At 45.4% G+C, this 19,234-nt stretch overlaps 1 protein-coding gene across 1 annotated transcript in view; it reads right to left on the reverse strand.

Annotated features, from left to right (window-relative positions):
* The window catches only part of ZBBX (zinc finger B-box domain containing), a 1,294,113-nt gene that overhangs the window by 1,159,085 nt on the left and 115,794 nt on the right, over positions 1-19,234 (reverse strand). Inside the window, exon 4 of the mRNA XM_069618490.1 lies at positions 7,534-7,627. Within this exon, the coding sequence (XP_069474591.1) occupies positions 7,534-7,627 (94 nt within the window). The remainder of the gene's footprint in view (positions 1-7,533; positions 7,628-19,234) is intronic.

Below are 19,234 nucleotides of genomic sequence, written 5' to 3' on the forward strand. Positions count from 1 at the left end.
AAGGCAAAAGGATGTCCATCATAACCGATGTACATTAACAACCTTTGGCAAAAGGAAAGTGGCTCAAGCTTAGAGCTAACAACAAAAAAGAAAAGGTGTGTTTGTCTGGCTATAGGTGATAAGTGGAAGCAAGAACACAGTTTACTGCGCCAGCCGAAAATGACGACTTTTTCTTTTTTTCGACCTCCTTTTCTCAGACTATATATGCGGGGGGAGACCCCCCCACAACCCCTCATACTCTCCCAACATTATTTACTTTACCCCATCCCCCACACATATATTCTGAGAAATGGGGTTAAAAAAAATAAAGTCGGCATTTTCGGCCAGCGCAGTAAACCCGGCGTAGTAATTGTATGATTCTGGATTAACTACCAGAACCGTTTCCCCATGTGATATAATTGCTTCAGGTCAGTGGTCTCTTGTTGTGGAGGTTTACATAAATTAACACACCTCTCTTTGTAGCAACGTCCCATGTACGTTTTGATTTGTGGTTTTTATGTTGTTACAAATATCCACAAGTGAAAAGGGTTGGAGAATCAAACGTTTTCGTCCTGATGAAGGCCCCCATTTACTTAATACAGGCGATTGCTTGGATGTGCGAATCCCCGTAGGAAAAGTGCCGACACACGTGTCGACAACACTATAGATCACATCCTACAGTGGGCAACAGAACTATTCCTTGTATACCCCACAGGGGAAGGCGTTGGAAGAAACTCCTGTACACAACACATGTTTATTGGTGATGTTTAAAATCTGGAGCACAGGAACACTGAATAGCTTCTGTTTAGTAGCATACCCTTCTAGACTCATTTTGTATGAAGTATCTAAATTTGTCTTACCGATGATAGAATCACACTTTGACTAACTCACATTTTTTTAAGTGTATTCATGTTTAATTGTTTTTTGTTTCTATATGTGGCATTTATGAGAAACTGTGTAATAAATTAATACGTTTTAGAAGAAAAAAGTGTACATTGCCCAGTGCACTATTACTATTAATTTGTGTGCTGCTTTTTAAGAGAGACCATTAGACCTGCACAGCAGAGGCAGGGCTAGCTGTTTACTCTCATGGCTATTGTACTTCTTGTGTTGGGCCATGGCTTTTCCTGATGCAACCACAAAATCTTCTTTTGACCTCCCATTTGGGAGGTACATCTGCTGCTTGGCCCAATTCGTTGTTGGACAACAATGATCCGGTCGTATACGATTTTGATGCCCTTCTTGGCGCTATGATTCGGTTTTTTGATACCCGGTATAAGGTGCAAGCGACAGATCTGGAGTCGTTGAACTTAAAACATGGAAAACAAGGCGTATTTGCGTATCAGCGGTTCAATCAGCTTGCAGTTGATACGACCTGACCTGGTCTGAGAACAAGAAGTCTGTCGTTTATTGTAGGGGACTTTCTCACAAATTAAAAGATGCAATGGCGGTGGTCCCTGTCTTTCCAGCTGCTTTTCCTGAACTGCTGGATTGGGTCCTACAAGTCGATGCCCGGCTTTCCGAGAGGCAGGGGGAGAAGCGGCATCCTCATTTTTGGCCTTGTGAGTCGTCCTAGGAGGCAGGCTAATTTATGTATCTACTTTGGGCAGGCTGGTCATTATATCCAGGCCTGTCCAAAACGACCTGCTCGGAGGCCGGGAAACACAAAAACCTGTTGCTAGATGGGGCCACAGGAATGGGTTGTTTTCTACACAGGGCTCTGCTGCCTGTGCTAAAAACCTGTACACCTACTTGGAAGCCATGTTGCAGTGGTCGGGTGAACACAGCTTGTCTTTTTTTAGTATTGTGGATTCTGGGGCTAGTAGCATTTACATGGATATCACTTTTCCTCTGATAATTGTGAATGGAATTGAGAAGGGAATACTGCTGTACTCTCTCCTTGGCAAGCCCTTTTGGCTGGCATGCAGACCATTGGGGCTGTATCCCAAGGACAATTAACTGACATCCTAGAGATTTATCGTGATTAGGTGGACGACTTTGATAAAAAGGAGGCCGGCCAGTTACCACCTCATCGGATGTATGATTGTCCGATAGATCTCATACCAGGGGCTCAGATCCCCTGTGGGTGGATATATTCATTAACCCACAAGTGTTGAAGGAGTATATTGACAAGGCATTACAGAACTGCTTTATACATCCTTCCAAGTACCCTGCAGCATCACCCTTATTTTTTCTGCCAAAGAAGGAAGGGGATCTGTCGCCCTGCATTGATTATTGGGCCGTTGATGGTATAATTGTAAAAAAGCAATACTCTCTACCATTGATTTTGGTTTTGCTGGAGCAGAAAAAGACTACAGTGATCTTTACGAAACTGGACTAAAGGGGAGCTTACAATTTAGTGTGTATCCGGCCTGGAAAAGAAGGAAAGAGAGCATTTAAAACCAGGCATGGTCTGTATAAATACCTGGTAATGCCATTCAGTCTCTGCAATGCTCCAGCAACTTTCCAGCATTTTGTCAAGGACATTTTTCAGGATATGGTGCATCTCTTTGTCATAGTTTATATGGACAACATTTTGATTTTCTCTGATTGCATGGAACAACATGTTGAGCATGTCCAGGCAGCTCTACACAGGTTGCACGCCAATTATTTGTATGCCAAGGCAGACAAATGCCTTTTTCATGTATCAAAAGTAGACTTTATGGGCTTTGTTCTGTCCTCATCTTGTGTATACCTGTCTGACTGAAAGTCAAGCCGTTTTGGAATGGCCTGTTCTGACTACAGTGAAGGCACTGCAGTCATTCTTAGGATTGCAACATTTTTACAGATGTTTTATAGTCACTTTTTCTTCTATTGCTAAACCTTTCACACACCTGACCAGTCCCAAGGTTCCATTCTTCTGGTCAGAGCAAGCTCAACAGGCATTTGAGAAGCTCAAGGAAGCTTTTGCTTCTGCCTCAGTATTACAGCATACAAATCCAGATCTGCCTTTTATAATAGAATCTGATGCTTCCTCATATGCTGTAGGAGCCATTCTGTCACAAAAATGTTCTGCCACTGGCCTATTACATCCGATGGCTTTCGTCTCTTGAAAACTCAATCCAGCTGAATAAAACTATACGGTTACTGAGAGGGGTTGGCCAGAAGAAAAGAGAGCATCTTTGTTTTATAGAGCGTTAAGGGATAAAATAAAAGATGTCTTGGCAACGATTGTTAATCGACATACCACATGTGAGGAGTTGATTATCTCCCCAAAAAGGTCGCTGGCAAAGTGCTGGCCATTACCCGACCATATCTTCTCACACACACCACCCATCTTGGAAACACCTCCCTCACCAAAAACTTTGCTACAGGTCTCGTGTCATTTTTTGCACAGGGTCGCACCTCAAGCCAACGTGATAATGAACAAACAAGCACAATTAGGTAGCTATAGAAGTCACATCTTTCTTGCAGGTCAACATAGTTGATATGCAAGTGCCGGAAGGGCACTTCCGGACAAGGTATTGTTCCCTTTACTGTTTTCAAAGTATGGTCAGACAAAAATTGTTGGCAAATTATACAGTTTCCCATAAACTCAGCCACTCTTTCATGCAAGTTTGGCACGTACCACCCATCATTCAGTTATGCCGCTATACTTTCTTTTGACGCATGGGTGGGGAAGTATAGCAGTTCTAGTGCTACACTTCGCATTGTTTTGGGCATCACAGGCTTCCCTGTGCTGTTCTGTCACTAAATTAGGTCAGTGGGTGAAAGTGAGCCCCCCACCGCACCCGTACATCATTTTCCTCTTTTGGTGCCTCTCCTTGCAGCTCTACGATTTGGACAGTAGGCATGGTGTTGAAACTCTCCTCTCTCTCTTCCTACCCACCCACCTTCGCCACTGCTGCCGTTAGTGATGCTCTTCCCTCTGCCCCGAGGTACCTTTTGATACTTCCTTCAGGTAAATACGCTGCTTCTTGTGCCACTCCATTTCGTTTCATAATTATATTTTGTCTCCTTTACCTGTGTGTGCGATGCATTTTATTTTTGCCACTTCTACTGGTACTTTTAGGGCCTCAATCAACTGTTTGATCAGTTCTGCATGTTGCATGGGGGGCCCGTCACTTCTTCAAACCCCCTCCTTTCCCATTTGTGCTAACCCTGAATGTATTGTTGATGTGGCGTAGGCAGAATCAGAAATTCTTTAAGCCGTCTGTCCTTCCATCATGTTTAGTGGTCTTATCATTGCCACTAGCTCTGTGTCAGGGACCTAGGGCATTTGACTCATTTTCTATTCTGATGGGTAAAGTATACAAAAGGGCATTCAGTTGTGTTTTTCTTATTCAGAAGGGAGTTTGGAAAGGGGAGTAGAATCTTAGTAGAAGCTGTGTATTGATCTTTAACCTTTTATGCAGACATTGAATGACAGCCCAAGCCAAGATGAAGGGTGTGGAACTTGGGGAAAGTAACTCTGACCCCCATAGGCATTTTAAACTGCCTTTCATCACAGAGCTAGGAGGAGAAACATCTTTTGGAAAAGGCTGACTGAAAATTCACACAGGAAGGTCAGAATTCGTTTCGAGCAGCAATTCTGGAGGAGCAGTGAGCATCAGGAGTCTGCAGGAGAATAAGTCTTCAGAACAAAACTGGTAAGAGTGCAGAAGTTTTTTTTATGTACTTAATATAGTTAAGTGAGTAATAAGAAGTCTGTCGTAGTTGCTAAAAAGAAAAGACTGGATAAAGTACTGCATGGAAGAAACAAAATTGCTAAAATGTTATAAAAGACGAACATTTAGTTTTAAAAGAACAGATGAGCATAGTTTCATTTTCTTAATTAGTGTTTAGATAGAAGTAAAAGAAGAAGCACGTAAATACTGTTTGTGTTCCTCAAGTGAGGTAGGGTATACATTAAGTAGAGAATAAAAGAAACTGTGCTGCGGAGTGAACGCGCCATTAGTATATGTATTTAATTGGTGAACAGAGTGAAGTAAATGCGTGTTCAAGAAGCCTGTTGCTGCCTGACCTTGAAATGGAAGTTCTGAGTACTCGTCAGGCAGAACGTGCATCCCCCATTTTGTTTTACATGGTGAGCGCACGCCCGCCACAGAAGAGGCATTTTGTATCCTAGGAAACGCTAGTTCTAAGGATTGGCAGCTGTTGGTTGAGTGAACGCGCGACAGAGGCGTTGGTTGTGGCGAGCGTCATTGTCTAGTGGAGGATGGAGAAGGAGGGGTATGCACGAGTCATGGAGCACTTTTGGGAACCAGGGAAGTTGTTGTGCACGTGTGGTGAAATCAATTGCAGCATGCCAGTTAATAGTAGGTAGGAAATTCAATAAGCCTTAGGTTAGGAATAACTTCCAATAGTGTCAATATTTAAATGAAGACCATTTGTGGTTCAAATGCTATTAAGAGGCAGTTTCCTCTAAGTAGAGGATTACAAGCAGAGATCTTCAATTCAGAGAATATGTGTTTAACATAAAGGACATTGGAATTGCTGTAAAAAGCTGAACAAGAAGATAAATCAAATGTCACAGTAATTGAGTAACCAAAAGAAAAATCTTTAATACTTTTACTTGATACTGCTGAAGGGAAAAAGGATACAACAAGGTTCAAGAAAAGTACTTCACAATCAATCAATTTAGTTCCTCAAGGCACTTGCGGAGGAAGCACATTTATGAAGGCATACAGGGGAAAGGCAAGGAATAATGAAGAAGATGTAGAGATGACCAGAAGGCTTATGTTGTGCTTTTCCCATCTACAGGGGAGCAGGGAACTTGAAGAGCTCAAGTCTGTGCATTTTGTTACTTTGTCCACTTCACCTTTCCCTCCCTGGGTGATCAGTCCATATGAGTACCAATAGAGAGTCTGGGACTGAAGGCCTCGGGGGGAATTGTGGGGTTCAGCTGCTTCCACAGAAAATCAAGTACGGACCTGAGTCTCTGCTGCTTGTGCTGAATAGTGTGAGGGTAGTCGCTGTTGGGATGCTATTCCATATTCCCCCATTTATGGAGCACACCACCGCCGCACCAGTATGTCTCCTTCCTGTCTCTGGGTCAATACTCAATGACCCGTCAATGTAGGCTATGTCAGCCCCTGCTATTTCATCTTCCTTTACCTGTAGGTTCCCTTCCATCCTGTCCATGTACACTGCACAATCGTGTAGGTAGTCCCCTTCCTATACTGGTTCTGCTAGATAGGTAGCTGGGTTGACCACTCAGCACCTTACCACCTCTATGGCTGGGTTTGTTAGTATTACCTCATACCCGGATGCCCTTTGTGTTGTCAAAGTGCTTTTTGATTTCTTGAGGATGGCGAATAGCGAGTGCTCTACATATAGTACTACGGGGCACCGCATGGTGATAGTCGCCGCCTTCTCTATTGCAAACGCTGCAGCTGCAAGCACTTGTCCCTGCATCACTGGGTCCAGGATACCACTGTAATAGGCCAGTGGAGGATGCCCCTGTGCCTTCTTTTGTGTGAGGACAGCCATCATCAGTGAGCCGTCTGAGTGTGAGAACAAATAGAATTTTACTTTGTAATTTGGGTTAGCCAGCACTGGCTCGTGTGCCAGTGCATCTTTTAGCTCTGTGAAACTCTCATTCATTTCCAATGTGCATAATCCCAGGAACTTTTGCATTTTCTTCACTGTATGTGGGCGGGCTGTAGAGTGAACATCCTGTACTCTCTCTGGTGTTATCGTGCGCCCATCTATGGAAATTATTTGTCCCAGATGCACAACCTCTTGCTGGCAATACTGCTACTGTGCTTTGTCCACCTTGCATCCTTTTTCTGCTAGTGTACGGAGTCTGCTCTACACTCTTCTTCTGTCTCACTTAATATCAACAAATCAACATACTGGATCACTACGCTTGCCGTTTGTACATTGCACAAGTCCATCTGGATTACCCGTTGAAATGCTAGGTGATTTGCAGTACACTTAAGTCAAACAATAGGCCTATGGCCGAACCAGAAACTCAAAATGCTAGTGTGGGCCAGTTTTTGTCAAAGTGGGCCACTCGTTTAGCCAATGTGGGCCAGTTTGATGAGTTACTTCTCTATGAAGGTATTAGTTTTGACCAGTGTTGCTGAAATAAAAAAATCTTTAAAATGCACAATTTGCATCACATTTTATCAAAAAACACCCCCTTCGGTACTAGTCAAACAATGTCACAAACGGAATTAATATGCAACTGTGGGCCACTTTTTCATTGGTGCCAGAGACAATTGTATGGCCCAGTCCGACCCTTGTGTTGTGCCTATACCAAATAGGGGCCATCATTTTGGAGTCAACTTATCTTAATACAAACCTTAGTGACAGTTTCTTATTGTGATGTTGAAGTACAGTACGAGACAGAAACATTTTGCTTCCAGGAAAAGAGTAAGAAGCTTTCATCCCACCCTTCAGAAAAGAGGCAACTAATTAATGTCAGCCACATCTTTTGCCATACTACATAAGAAGCCGGTGGTTACTGTATTAGTTAAGGGATTGGAGAAATAAAAGCAGAGATGTTAAAAACATAGATCATTTTCACCAGTACTTAAAATAAAGGAACCTGCAAGTGTGAAATGTGAATTAAGTGCAATATTTTCACTATGTCTCTTTGGTTCTTACCTTCACAGCATTTTCTTTATTTTGGTATAAACCTTGACCCGTGTAGTTCAGGCTACCAACCTGCCCCGACTTCCATCGAAATCCGCTTGAAAGTCTATAAGTGAACACATCCAGTTAGCAGTTGATTACATTATTTCTGAAAATGCCACTTTAACCAAAAATAAAATAACGGCGATTTCAATGACTAAACAGTATTGCAACGGGTGCACATGATGTATCAAAGCCTACGAGCAAGGCAGGAAATCAAAGCTTTCATTTACTAGGCATAAAGTTAGCAGTTGCGAGCTTAAATACTATCGGTGATCCTTGGTAGAACGCTATATGCCTGTTTGTGCCTGTTTACATGGAAAATGGCGAGTGATTAGATACTATGAAAAATGGAGCACTGGTGTTTTAATAACATGGTTAGGTATTTAAATTGCAAGCATCATTGAATATAGTCAAACTTCAGACAGGATTCGCACTGCGCCTTCGTTACCATGCTTGACAAGTGTTCTATGCCCTCTGGCTAGCCAAAGAGCCATGAGAACCTCCCTGCAGTCCTTACTAATGTATTTATTTATTTATTTACTGTTTGCTTTTTAGGCGCTTATACAATAACAAAAAAATACTGTTTAAAAAGCGCCCAGAGGGCTAGTGAGGGAGCAGGAGTGGGGAAATACATTAAAATACATAAAAACACAATAAACAAGAGCCATGGGGGAGGGGGAAGAGGAAAACAGCTTGAACCTACCATGCCTTGTGAATATTCAGAACGTGCAAGTGCAGCAGGAAGAAGGCAGGGGGTCAGTGCTGAGGGGCCCGAGCTCATGGGTGAGCCACGGATGAAGTGCTAGGAATTTTGAGTGCTACACGGCCAGGAGTCGTGAGGGGTATAAGTGCGAGCCACCAGGGCAGAGGGTGTAAGTGCAAGTACAGATAGACAGGAGCTGGGCCGTTTGGGTGAGGGAAGTCAGGGCCCTGAGGATGCATAAGGGTCCAGGACACCAATCGCAGCAACTGTGGTATTAGCAAGGGAAAGAAGGGAAGGAGGAGGTAAAGAGGAGAGTCTTAAGGAGCTTCTGGAACTTAAGAAGATCCTGCTCAAGGCGCAGAGGGAGGTGGAGGCGGTTCCATAGGAGGGAGCCAGCTGAGCAATGAGAACAACCACCTGCCCTCTGTTTAGTAAAGCGCTTTATGCAGAGACAGAGCCAGAGGACCGTAGCGGTCTAGAAGGGGATCATTTATTAAGATAAAGTTGAAGATAGTTTGGTCCCGGGGCCCAGAACGCCTTGTGGATGATGCAGAGGGATTCGAATTTAATCTGTGCAGTAACCGGGAGCCAGTGAAGACTTTTTATTGCAGGAGAGATGCGGTCCCTGAGCTTAAGGCCAAGGATATGTCTCGCTGCCCTATTCTGTATTAGCTGGAGGGGTCACAGAGTGGAAGATGGTAGATTCAGGAGGAGTCTATTGCGATAGTCAAACCTAGAGAGAACCAGGGCCTGGGTCACATTGAGCCTCTGGGGGAAAGTGAGAAAAGGAGAAATTCCTTTGAGAAGGTAGAGTTGAAAGTGGGACTTCTTGGCAATGTCCTGAGTGTGAGGGTGTAAGGAGAGGGAGGAGACGAAGAGGACTCCAAGGTTTCTGGCTTCAGAAGAGGGCACAGGGGGAGAGCCCAAAGAGAAAGGGCAGAGTGAAGGGAAGAAGGAGGGAGCAGGGGTCCCGATGGGAAGTATCTCAGTTTTACAAGCGTTGAAGTAGAGATCACTGGCGACGCACCAGGACTGTATGGCAGATAGGCAGTCTGGTATGATGGAGGGTGTAAGAGAGTCGTAGGGTGTTTGAAAAAGAGCTGAGTGTCATCTGCGTAACACTGGAAGTTTGAAGAGAAGGAGGCGATGAGGCAGGCAAGCAGAGCAAGGTAGATGTTAAAGAGCCAGGGCGAGAGGATAGAACCCTGGGGGGTACCACAGGTGGAGAGTCAAGTAGGAGAGGAGAACGTGCCCTGGATGACTTGGGAACAGCGGTCAGTAAGGAAGGATGTCAGCCAGTCCAGTGCCCATTCCAAGATACCAAGGGTATTGTGGAGACTGTGTATGAGGATAGAATGTTTGACTGTGTCAAAGGCAGAGGAGAGATCAAAAAGGATAATGACAGCTAGGGAGTTGGAGTCCAGAGATGTGAGCAGTTCATCACAGGTGTTCATAGAGCAGTTTCCGTGCCTCTGGATACTCAGAATCCAGATTGATGGCCGTGAAGACCACCAACAAGTTCAGTGTGTGAGCTGGGTTGGGGCAAAACCAACTTCTCCAGCCGTTGCCCCAGGAAAGGGGTGATGGAAATAGGGCAGTAGTTGGCAGGGCAAGTGGGATCTGATGAAGGTTTTTTCAGGAGTGGGTGCACAAGGGCGTGCTGAAGGGAGGAGGGGAAAGATCCTATGTTATGTTAATGTTAAAGGACATTTGTACCGCGCACTATAACCACCGGAGTGGTCCCCTGGCGCTCTGGCGGCTCTAAAAGAGGAGGGTGGGTTGAGTTAGTGGGAGGAAGCAGGAAAAGTGCAAGAGAGCAGTGATATGCTGTTGGCGGCCTCAGCCCGGTGGGTCCGTTGGCTGGGCCTGTGGTGTTTGCAGCCGGTAGTCGTCGTGTACCGTTGTGCAAGGCTATGTGTGTTTTTGTTTTGTTGTTGCGATGTAGTGAAGTTTGTGCGGTTTGTTGTGCTGTACGTTTTGGTTGTGTTTGGTTTGGAGTTTGAGCGGGGTATGCAGAAAGGGAAATTGTTAGTAGGGTTGGTTAGTTTGCGTTTCTATCCTGAATTGATGCGCTCGGCTTGCGTAATCTCCCCAGATGCGGTTCTGTCCTGATCTGGGTCCGACTGGCATACGGGTTCCTTACTCCTCTGGCCCCCACCTCTAACATGCTCTCTCATAGCTCCCCTTAGCCTCCCCTCATAATCCTGTGCCCAGTGCACCTGCCAATGACAACCTCTCAGGTAGTGGGGTGATTGCCAATATCTCGATAATACCACACCACTGTGGTACCTGGTGGTAATTAAGGGGCGGGCTAAAGTGTTGGTGGGGTTGTTTGGGGTAGTTGAGTCAGTCTCCGTGCGTGCCGCCTGTGTTCCTAGTCTATTCGGTGTCACCCGTCCAGGTGCCGTGGGAGTTACTATCTCGGGTCGCGGATGTCCTTGTCTTTTCGGTTTTGTCATCCTTTTTCCAGTTTTGGTTTCCAGGTTTAGTCTGTGGTGTTGTATAGCCAGGTTTTTAGTGATTTCCAGAATTTTAGGTGATCTTCAGTGTTTTATTTCTTTTGGGATGTTGTTCCAGGTTTTTGCGGCTAAGTGGTAGAAGGAGGTGCCTCCAAGTTTTTTCTTAAGGTATGGTTTGAGTTCCAGGCGGATTTCGTTGCTTGATCGGAGGGGCCTCGTTGGTTTGTAGACTGTGATTTTCTTTTGTAGGAATTCTGCTCCTTGTCCGCTGATTGCCCTGTGCGTTATGCACATTGTTTTGAAGGTGATGCAATGTTTTACTGGGAGCCAGTGTAGTGTTTTTAGGGCTGGAGTGATGTGGTCTCTTCTGGATAGTTTGAGGAGTAGTTTTGCTGCTGCATTTTGGATCCGTTGCAGTTTCTTTAGGAGGTCTTCTGGTATTCTGAGGTAGAGGCTGTTTGCATAGTTGATAGTGAGTGTTTTGTGCGTGAAGGAGAGGAAAGGTAGAATTTTTCTTGCCGTGTGTTCAGCCGTCTTATGGGATGCACCGGAAACTTGTCCCTGAATGTGGGCTATTTTCTTGGCACGGGTGGAGTCTCTGTATTGCCTTGGGAACAGGCGGAAGGCCAGTTTGTCAGAGGATGAGCCTGAGGTTTGCCAAATCCGTTCTGATGCCGTGCATTTACGTTTCAAGGCCGCCAGTTCAGTGTCGTACCAGGTGTTACACTTAGAGACAGGTTTCAGGTGGATCCTCATGACTGGGGCAAGAATGTCTAAGAGTATTGGTGATGGAGGTTGTGAGGGCAGAGTCAGAGGTAGAGTCAGAGGTGGGGGGATGAAGATGGAAGCCAAGGCAGCCGCAGACACTCGTTTCATCGGGTGGATGTTAGCGAATGAGGTTGGTGGGACTTGCGCGGGGGGGTGCAACTCAATTGAGAAGAGGAGAGAATGGTCAGTCCAAGAGAGAGGGGTGACTAGTAGTGGGGGCGGGCGGTCAGAGGTTGGAGTGTATGAAGGCATCCAGAGTGTGTCCAGCTGGGTGGGTTGGCCCAGGGGGTAAAGGGGGTGCAGAGGTCATTGAAAAGCATGACGCATAGCCTGGGGAGTCCAATTGGATGTTGAAGTCACCCAGGAGGAGGAGGTTGGATGTAGATGAAAGTAATGAAGAGCAGAATGTGGATTCATCCACATTTCAGAATGTGGATGGAAGTAAGGAAGAACAGAAGTCAACCCATCCAGAGGCCACAAGCTGCGACAGCCATGATGCACAGTGCCCTCAACTTGGGTATTGTCCCTAAACTAGTGTAATACTCGCCTAATCCCCATATGCTAAAGAAAACCACTCTGGACTGCAAAGAACTGGTCAACTTCCAGCTCATTGCCTCCCTCCCCATTTTATCAAAACCAGTGGTCAAAGTGGACACTGTGCAACTCGGAGGTCAATTAATAATCTACTCACTTTTGGATCCATCCAAATCGGAACTAGAATCCTGAAACAGATCTTAAAGTTTGTGATTAACTGCTGGAGACCGCACCAGAGCATCAACGTCTTCATGCTCATCTTACTGGACTTTTGTGATAGTCGATTCAGTAGGCCACAATATGCTGATATAATAGAAGTAGCAGAAATGGTCCTGAAATGTTTTGCTGCCTTTCTAACTGACTTTGTTACCCCACACTCAAAAAACACCTTGTGTGCTGGTGGCGGTGGGGAGTAGACGGCCAGTTGGGGTAGGAAGTTGGGAAGTCACTGGTTTTACTTTGTGTTGAGGAAGCTCATGTGGCAGGCGAGGAGCAGACATGTAGCCCCACATTATTGTACAAATGAACCGTAGTATGAGGGAGGGGTCAAATACACCTAAGGGAACCACTGGGATGACAAAAGCCTGTTGATGGCGACGATGGTTAAACGGGTGCGTTTCACCACTTGGAACATTGAAGGTCTCAATTTTCCATAAAAAGCAAGGAGGGTCTCATTAGACCTAACTCGACATACTGAGAATGCATTTTTGCAAGAAACTCATTTGACACCGGCTAGTCAATCCAAATTCGCTAAGGCATGGGTATGCCATCGCTGTGATGAATCCTGTGGATTAAAGGCAGACGCTACCTGATCCTAACCCTGGGGGTGCCATGGAAACTATAAAGGCACAGGGAGTTAATACAACTACTTCTAGTAGCTATAATTCTACAATGCGCTTGGATAATAAACTCCCGAAAAAACCATTACTCGCCTTAAAATCCTCCCTTAAGGGATTCCAAGATGGCCGCCACACTTTGAGGACATGCGTGTGGGATGCTCCGTCTAAGATGGTGAAAATTAAGGCAGTAACCCGCCTAACAGCATCAGTGATCCTCCGATCTAGCTTTGGGAGACCCCAGGTACGCGGGCACAGCGACCCACCTACTTCAGCATCGTGGCAGTGTGTGGCATCCGCATCGCGCCAAGGCTGGTCCTGGTGAGGGTGTGGCCTGCAAGGCTGAGAAGCAGAACAAGAAGCCGGCACAACCACAGACTGCCTCTCGCCCCCGGAGTTCATGCATACAGTAGGTGCACCGCAGAGTGGCGGCTTGGGGCATATAAACTATTCCATCTCAAAATGGGATGAATTTAACTGCCGTCTCTGCCCTGTCTCTGCAAAGAAAAGCTCTCTGCCGCCCTGGGGTCCCCTCATACAGATCCAACATCGTGGAGGGTGTGGGAGGGGCATGCAAGCAAAACGCTCAGGACTGGCCCTTTCAACACCAAGCACAACATAAAGGATAGCATAAAGGATAACTAAAGAGTCCATGTCCGGTAAAAACAGACATCTGCAACTCAACTGGCATGATTTCTGGGTGGATTTCTGGGTGACATTTAAAGAGGTAACGCAGCCTTACTGCTCGCTGTGGATGAGGGATGGACTATTTAACAAGTGTGGACTGACTCCCTAGATTTAACAGATTTTCTACAAAACAAATTGGGATCAGGTGGCATAGTATCCAGTGTATCACATGCTGAGAGACAGAAAGAGGAACACCCACACAGGAAGCACCAAAACCCCTCAAACCACGATAAACCCCTACAAAGACTGTGGGCACTGGGGCAGGGGACGCCTATTGGAAATATAGCCATGACTAATTCCAGCTAAGAGGTCAGCAGCGCTAATGCAGAAATGGCTACCTCCAAGGAAGACTTTGCAACAAGCTTCCAGGAAGTCCAGGACAAGTTTCTTGCCTCATTTCAGGCACAGTTTTCTGCCTTCTATGCTGAGATAAGGCAATCTTTATCTGATTTCATCAAAGACATAACTTCCCTTGGGGAGCGGGCGGGCTCCAATGAGCGGGCGATCCAGGAATTGATACTGCAAAGTAAGCAGTCTGATATCGCTCTAGAGCATTTGGCCAGGCTCACATGCAACCTCGAAATACAGTGTGGTACGTCAAGAATAGATTGAGACGCTCTAATGTACGGATAAGAAACCTTCTGAAATCAATGTTAGATGCCGATTTGAAGGACACTGTCACCCACATTTTTGCAGATTTAATTGCAGGGGATGAGAAGGTCTTGGTTCGGCTTGATTGGATTCACAGAACAGGCCCGAAAAGAAATGACCCAGGAGCTCGCCCATGGAATGTCTTGGCAGCTTGCACGTCATTGCCTCAAAAAGAACAGATTCTTAGGAAGGCACGGGATGCGTCTCCAATCACCTTCAATTGGAACAAGACAACTTTTTAAAGATCTCTCACAAATTACCCTCCTTAAAGGGCAGGAGATGCAGTCGGTGGTAAAAACATTGCAGTTGCGAGAAATTAAGTATACATGGACTTTCCCATTCGGAGTTGTGTTTTCCCTGGAATGCAGACAGCATAGGATCACTCCCCGAGAATCAGGTATGGCCTTATAACAAATCGAAGAGGACACATCCGAAGGCCCATCCGAAGCCGTGAATGCCGCTATTGATCGTCTGGCACAACCCCCTAAGCCTTGGGAGTGGTCGAAATCATATCGACGCAGGAGGAAAAACAGGGCTAAACTTCAAGAGGACTGGAATGCACGACTCAGAGGAACCACCTCAAAGACACTGGAATAAGGACAGGCAGAAGAAAACATCTTTTCAAGTATGGACTAAGACCTCACTGGTTGTTCATAGCAGAGATGGAGCACACCATCTTGGATCTCATCTGTTCAGGTAACAGATGAGGGTACTAGAATACCCTTCACGTTGCCCTGGGGCTAATGCTGGGGGCTTGTACCCTGGATCACACCAGGGGACATTGTTTGGGGAATCTGTTGGGATAGCTGAGGTTAGGCAGGGGCTAGCGGATGGGGCAGGGCAGACAAAAGGGGGGGTCCACAAAGCATGGTATACGAGAGGAATGTCAAGGATTTCAAGGTCTGACTGCTGGCATAACAATTTTAAATTGGATCATTATTAAGATAATTCAAGTGCTTAACATTGAACATTAGGGGTCTTAACGCAGCAGCGAAGCTCAGGAAGTTGGAATCCCTCTTGGGGCAGTGCCAACCGGACTTGGTGGAGCTCCAAGAGACATACATTTCTCTGGCAGACAGATACAAACTCAAACTGCGAAGATACCCGGTAATATTACAAGCAAATGCGATAGGGAAGGTGGCTGGGGCCAGGTCCACACATTAAAGTGGTTCGAACAAAAACCCACAAAGAGGGCCGCTATGTCTTCACAAATTTGGCACTAGGCTCAAAGAAAATAACAGTGGCTTTAATTTATGCTCCAAACTCAGGTCAAGAAGGCTTTCTAAAATCAACTCTTCCACTACTGGAAGCTTTTAGTGAGGGGGAAATAATTATCTTAGGGGATTTTAACATGGCATGGGACCCTGTCCAGGACCGGAGTGTAGTAACCCGTTTCACGCAACCTCTGCCATCAAAATTGTTGAAACAAAAATGTGCAAGCTTAACATTGGTAGATGTGTGGCCAACACACATGGGCTAGGAAACATGATTTACCTTTTATTCACATGTACATCAGTCTTTCTCTTGCATTGCCTATGCGTGGCTCTCAAAACCACTTTTAGGTACTGTCAACCAGATAACTTGTCAGGCGATTACGCTCTCGGACCATGCACCTCTTATCATAGACTTGAATATGGCCAGGGAGATTCAGAGGCTATGGGCATGGTGATTCCCCTCCGAAGTTATTGCAGACGCTGTATTAAGAGAAAAAAATCAAAGGGAAGATAGAGGAATTCTTCGAGTTCAATCCAATGAGAGACCCTGGTAAATGTGACCTGGGATGCCTTTAAAGCGACTATTCGCAGCATCTTAATAGCAGAAGCAGTGATTAGACGTAAACATAAAATAGCATTAGAAATTAAACTGGAGGAAAAGCTACAACGGGTAAGGGGAAAAATGGAAATGAAAGTCGGCTCCTCTATTCAAAAAACGTATATAACTATGGTGGGCAAGCTAAACCTACTCAAAGCAAAAAAGGCAGAAAAATCTTTATTACATCTCCTTGAAAAAAAAATATGTTAAAGCCAATAAGGCAGATTGCGTTTTAGCGAGACAATTACGCCAAAGAAGGTTGTCACAAATTATCCAGATGATTCAATTACCCTCAGGAGAAAAAGCTACATAAACTCCTCTAATTGTCGAGCAGTTTCACATATTTTATTCAAACCTCCATCGGTCAGCGTCTCCTGACCCGGGAGCTCAGGGGACATACCTGGACGCGGTTACCCTTTCACGGATAGCTCCAGAGGATGGGGATCGCCTGGAGTTAGATATCCCCCAGGAAGAAATACTCAGGGTAATATACGCCCTCCCCCTCAATAAATCACCAGGCCCAGATGGATTTCCCACCTTGTGTTATAAGACCTACCGTGGGGCGTTGACCGCAAAACTCACCTACTTATATAATTTGTTTAAACAGTCGGGTCGTAAATCCCTACTATGGAGGAAGCAAAGATTGTCCTGTTCCCAAAGCTGGGAAAAGACCCTAGAGGGTGTGGATCCTATCGCCCCATAACTCTCATCAATTTGGATGCTAAAATCTACTCCAAAATACTGCCCAATAGGATAGAGGATCTACTCTCCACAGTTATACACCCAGAGCAATCAGGCTTTATAAAACATTGTCAAATGCATGATACCATAAGGTGTAGATGTCAAATAATAGTGAAAGTCAAGAAAAAGGAGATTAAAGCAGTTCTACTTTCTCTTGATGCGGATGTTAGGGAGAATTCTCAACATGTGCTAATTTACCTTACCTTTTGAGACCCCCAGCAACTTTGCTGGATTTCTAGGATTTGATTTTTTACCTCGGAAGAGTGTGAGCCTTTTTTCCCCACTCTTCCATGTATTTTGCTGTGTGTTTTACTTTTGTGTTCTTTGGTTATGGAGTTTTAAAACAACTCCATAGGCATCATCTTTTTCTGTGGGTCACACAGCACCTTCAGTGCAGTGGAACAGGGATGTCTTTCAGACTTCCCAAGGTTTAGATATCTTCTCTGGGACTGACTGCTGTCTCCAAGGGCATGTAAAGTTAAATTGACTTTACTAGTCTCTTTAAATTTACTGACCCCGCACACACTATCTTCCTATAGAGTGCTGGAGGAGTTGCCTAGCATCCCCCCGAGTCAAAACACTAATGTAACAGTCAAATGTTACCCTTTCCTACTTTAAATGGCTGGTGGCAGTGGTTTACATCAAACTACCATGATTTTTCCCGACCGCGAACAATGGTAGCTAAAAATCATGTTAGCCATGTTTTTCGATATTGCGCCCAAGACCAATCTGTAAAAACAGACTCCGGTCGATTTTCCTTACCATTTCCTTTAGGAAAGGTCCTTCTTGTGTTTGTCTCTGCGCGCCAAACCAGGTTTGGTCTCTTTGTTCGTTGGCAGGCTTCCGTGCTGAAGCCCTCCTCAGGCGCCAGGGTGTCTGGGGTGGACAGGATGTGAGGGAGGTGCCCGAAACTCCCTGTGCTTAGTCTGCTAGGAGACCTGAATGCACTCTGCCGTGATTGGCCGGCTGGCTGTCAGGCAAAGATAGCCACCCTGCTGTTTGAGTGACAGCCAGGCTGGAATGAATGGGGGAAAACTGTTTAAAAGCAGGTCTCTGGGACTTGGAAAGGAGATTCGACCACTGGAACGAAAGAACCGAAGACGAGCTGAAGGAATGGGACTGCTGCAATTCCTGGACGACCGGTGAAGCCCTGTTGCAGGTTCGAATTGCCCAAAACTCCATTGACAGAGAAGCCCTTCAAGGTTAACTTCTTCCCTTGAGCTCGATGGGAACAACCAACTCGTAATCCGCCTTGACACCGTCCCCTCCTGGTCGAATTTTCTGCAGAGTGCTGTGGAAAACCGGATAGCCAGAGGGAAGGATACCAGTTTGTGGACTTTAAGGCACTCGCACCTTAAACCGATGTTTTGCTAAGCTTGTGGCCTCGTCCCTGAGCAGTGCAGGAATCTCCCAACGTCCTCCTCCTTGTCCCCACGACTGAAGCTCAGGAACAGCGAGTTCTGCTCGAACTGCCAGGAACAACTGCCTCAGCTACAGCTCTTCTTCAATACAAAGGTACTGTGGAAACGCGGCCCAGAAATCTTTTCGGCTATCGCAAAAGTTTGTGGAACTCTCTCAACTTCGAAGGATTGTTCTTCCCTAAACATTAGTCTAACTTTTCACCTAGCCAAATTCTTCTAAACTCTGTGGCAAAGTTTTAACCGTTTACTACCAGAACTGTGCTATCCTATACGAAGACTCTGAACCATTGACTTTGGTACAGGCCTATGAACTGAATTGCTGGTTTTAGTTTACCGAAACCCTTTGCCCTGCCTATGAAAGTATTTGAGCTGTCTATTCTTATAACCTTGTCTTTTTACCCCTTTATTAAGTACCTGAAGTGCCATTTTGTTCCCACTTCAGGGGAGCTGAACTTTAACTTATTGGTTGTGTATTTGTAGTATATTAGTGTGTGATAATGAGCTGCTCTTGCTAGTGTAATGTTTTCAAACTAAATAAATGTATATTCTTTTACCAAGAAACCTTGAGCAAGTGTAAATTTTAATCACTATATTTGTTGGCCCTTTGTGTAACTTGTTCTACTGCTCACTCAACTCTTGAGACAAGTCTGGCTGCTCACATTACGGTGTAGTACAGGCTTGTACCAAAGGTGAAATTGTACCGACACTTGTAATTTTAATTGCATGTAGTGTTCCCAAAGGGTAATGCATGTTATTATGCCTAACAGCGGAAAAGCCTTCGATCGGGTTAAGTGGTCATTTCTCTTTCGGAGTTTGGCGAGGATGGGCTTTGGCCCAAAATTTATAGACAAAATAAGGGTGAATTATAGACAACCGCTGGCTCGATTACTGATTAATGGTCAACTGCCTTCCCCAATTACACTTCAACACGGGACAAAAAACCAGGGCTGTCGTAGGTCACCACTGCTATATGCTATCTGTCTCGAGCCGTTCCTCGCCAGTGTCCGACAGATGGAGGGCATACAAGGGATTAGCTTTGGAGGGATACCACATAAAATG

This window comes from Ambystoma mexicanum, chromosome 10 (genome assembly GCF_040938575.1).
Source record: "Ambystoma mexicanum isolate Mex_15411 chromosome 10, UKY_AmexF1_1, whole genome shotgun sequence".
In the NCBI taxonomy this organism is placed as follows: domain Eukaryota; kingdom Metazoa; phylum Chordata; class Amphibia; order Caudata; family Ambystomatidae; genus Ambystoma; species Ambystoma mexicanum.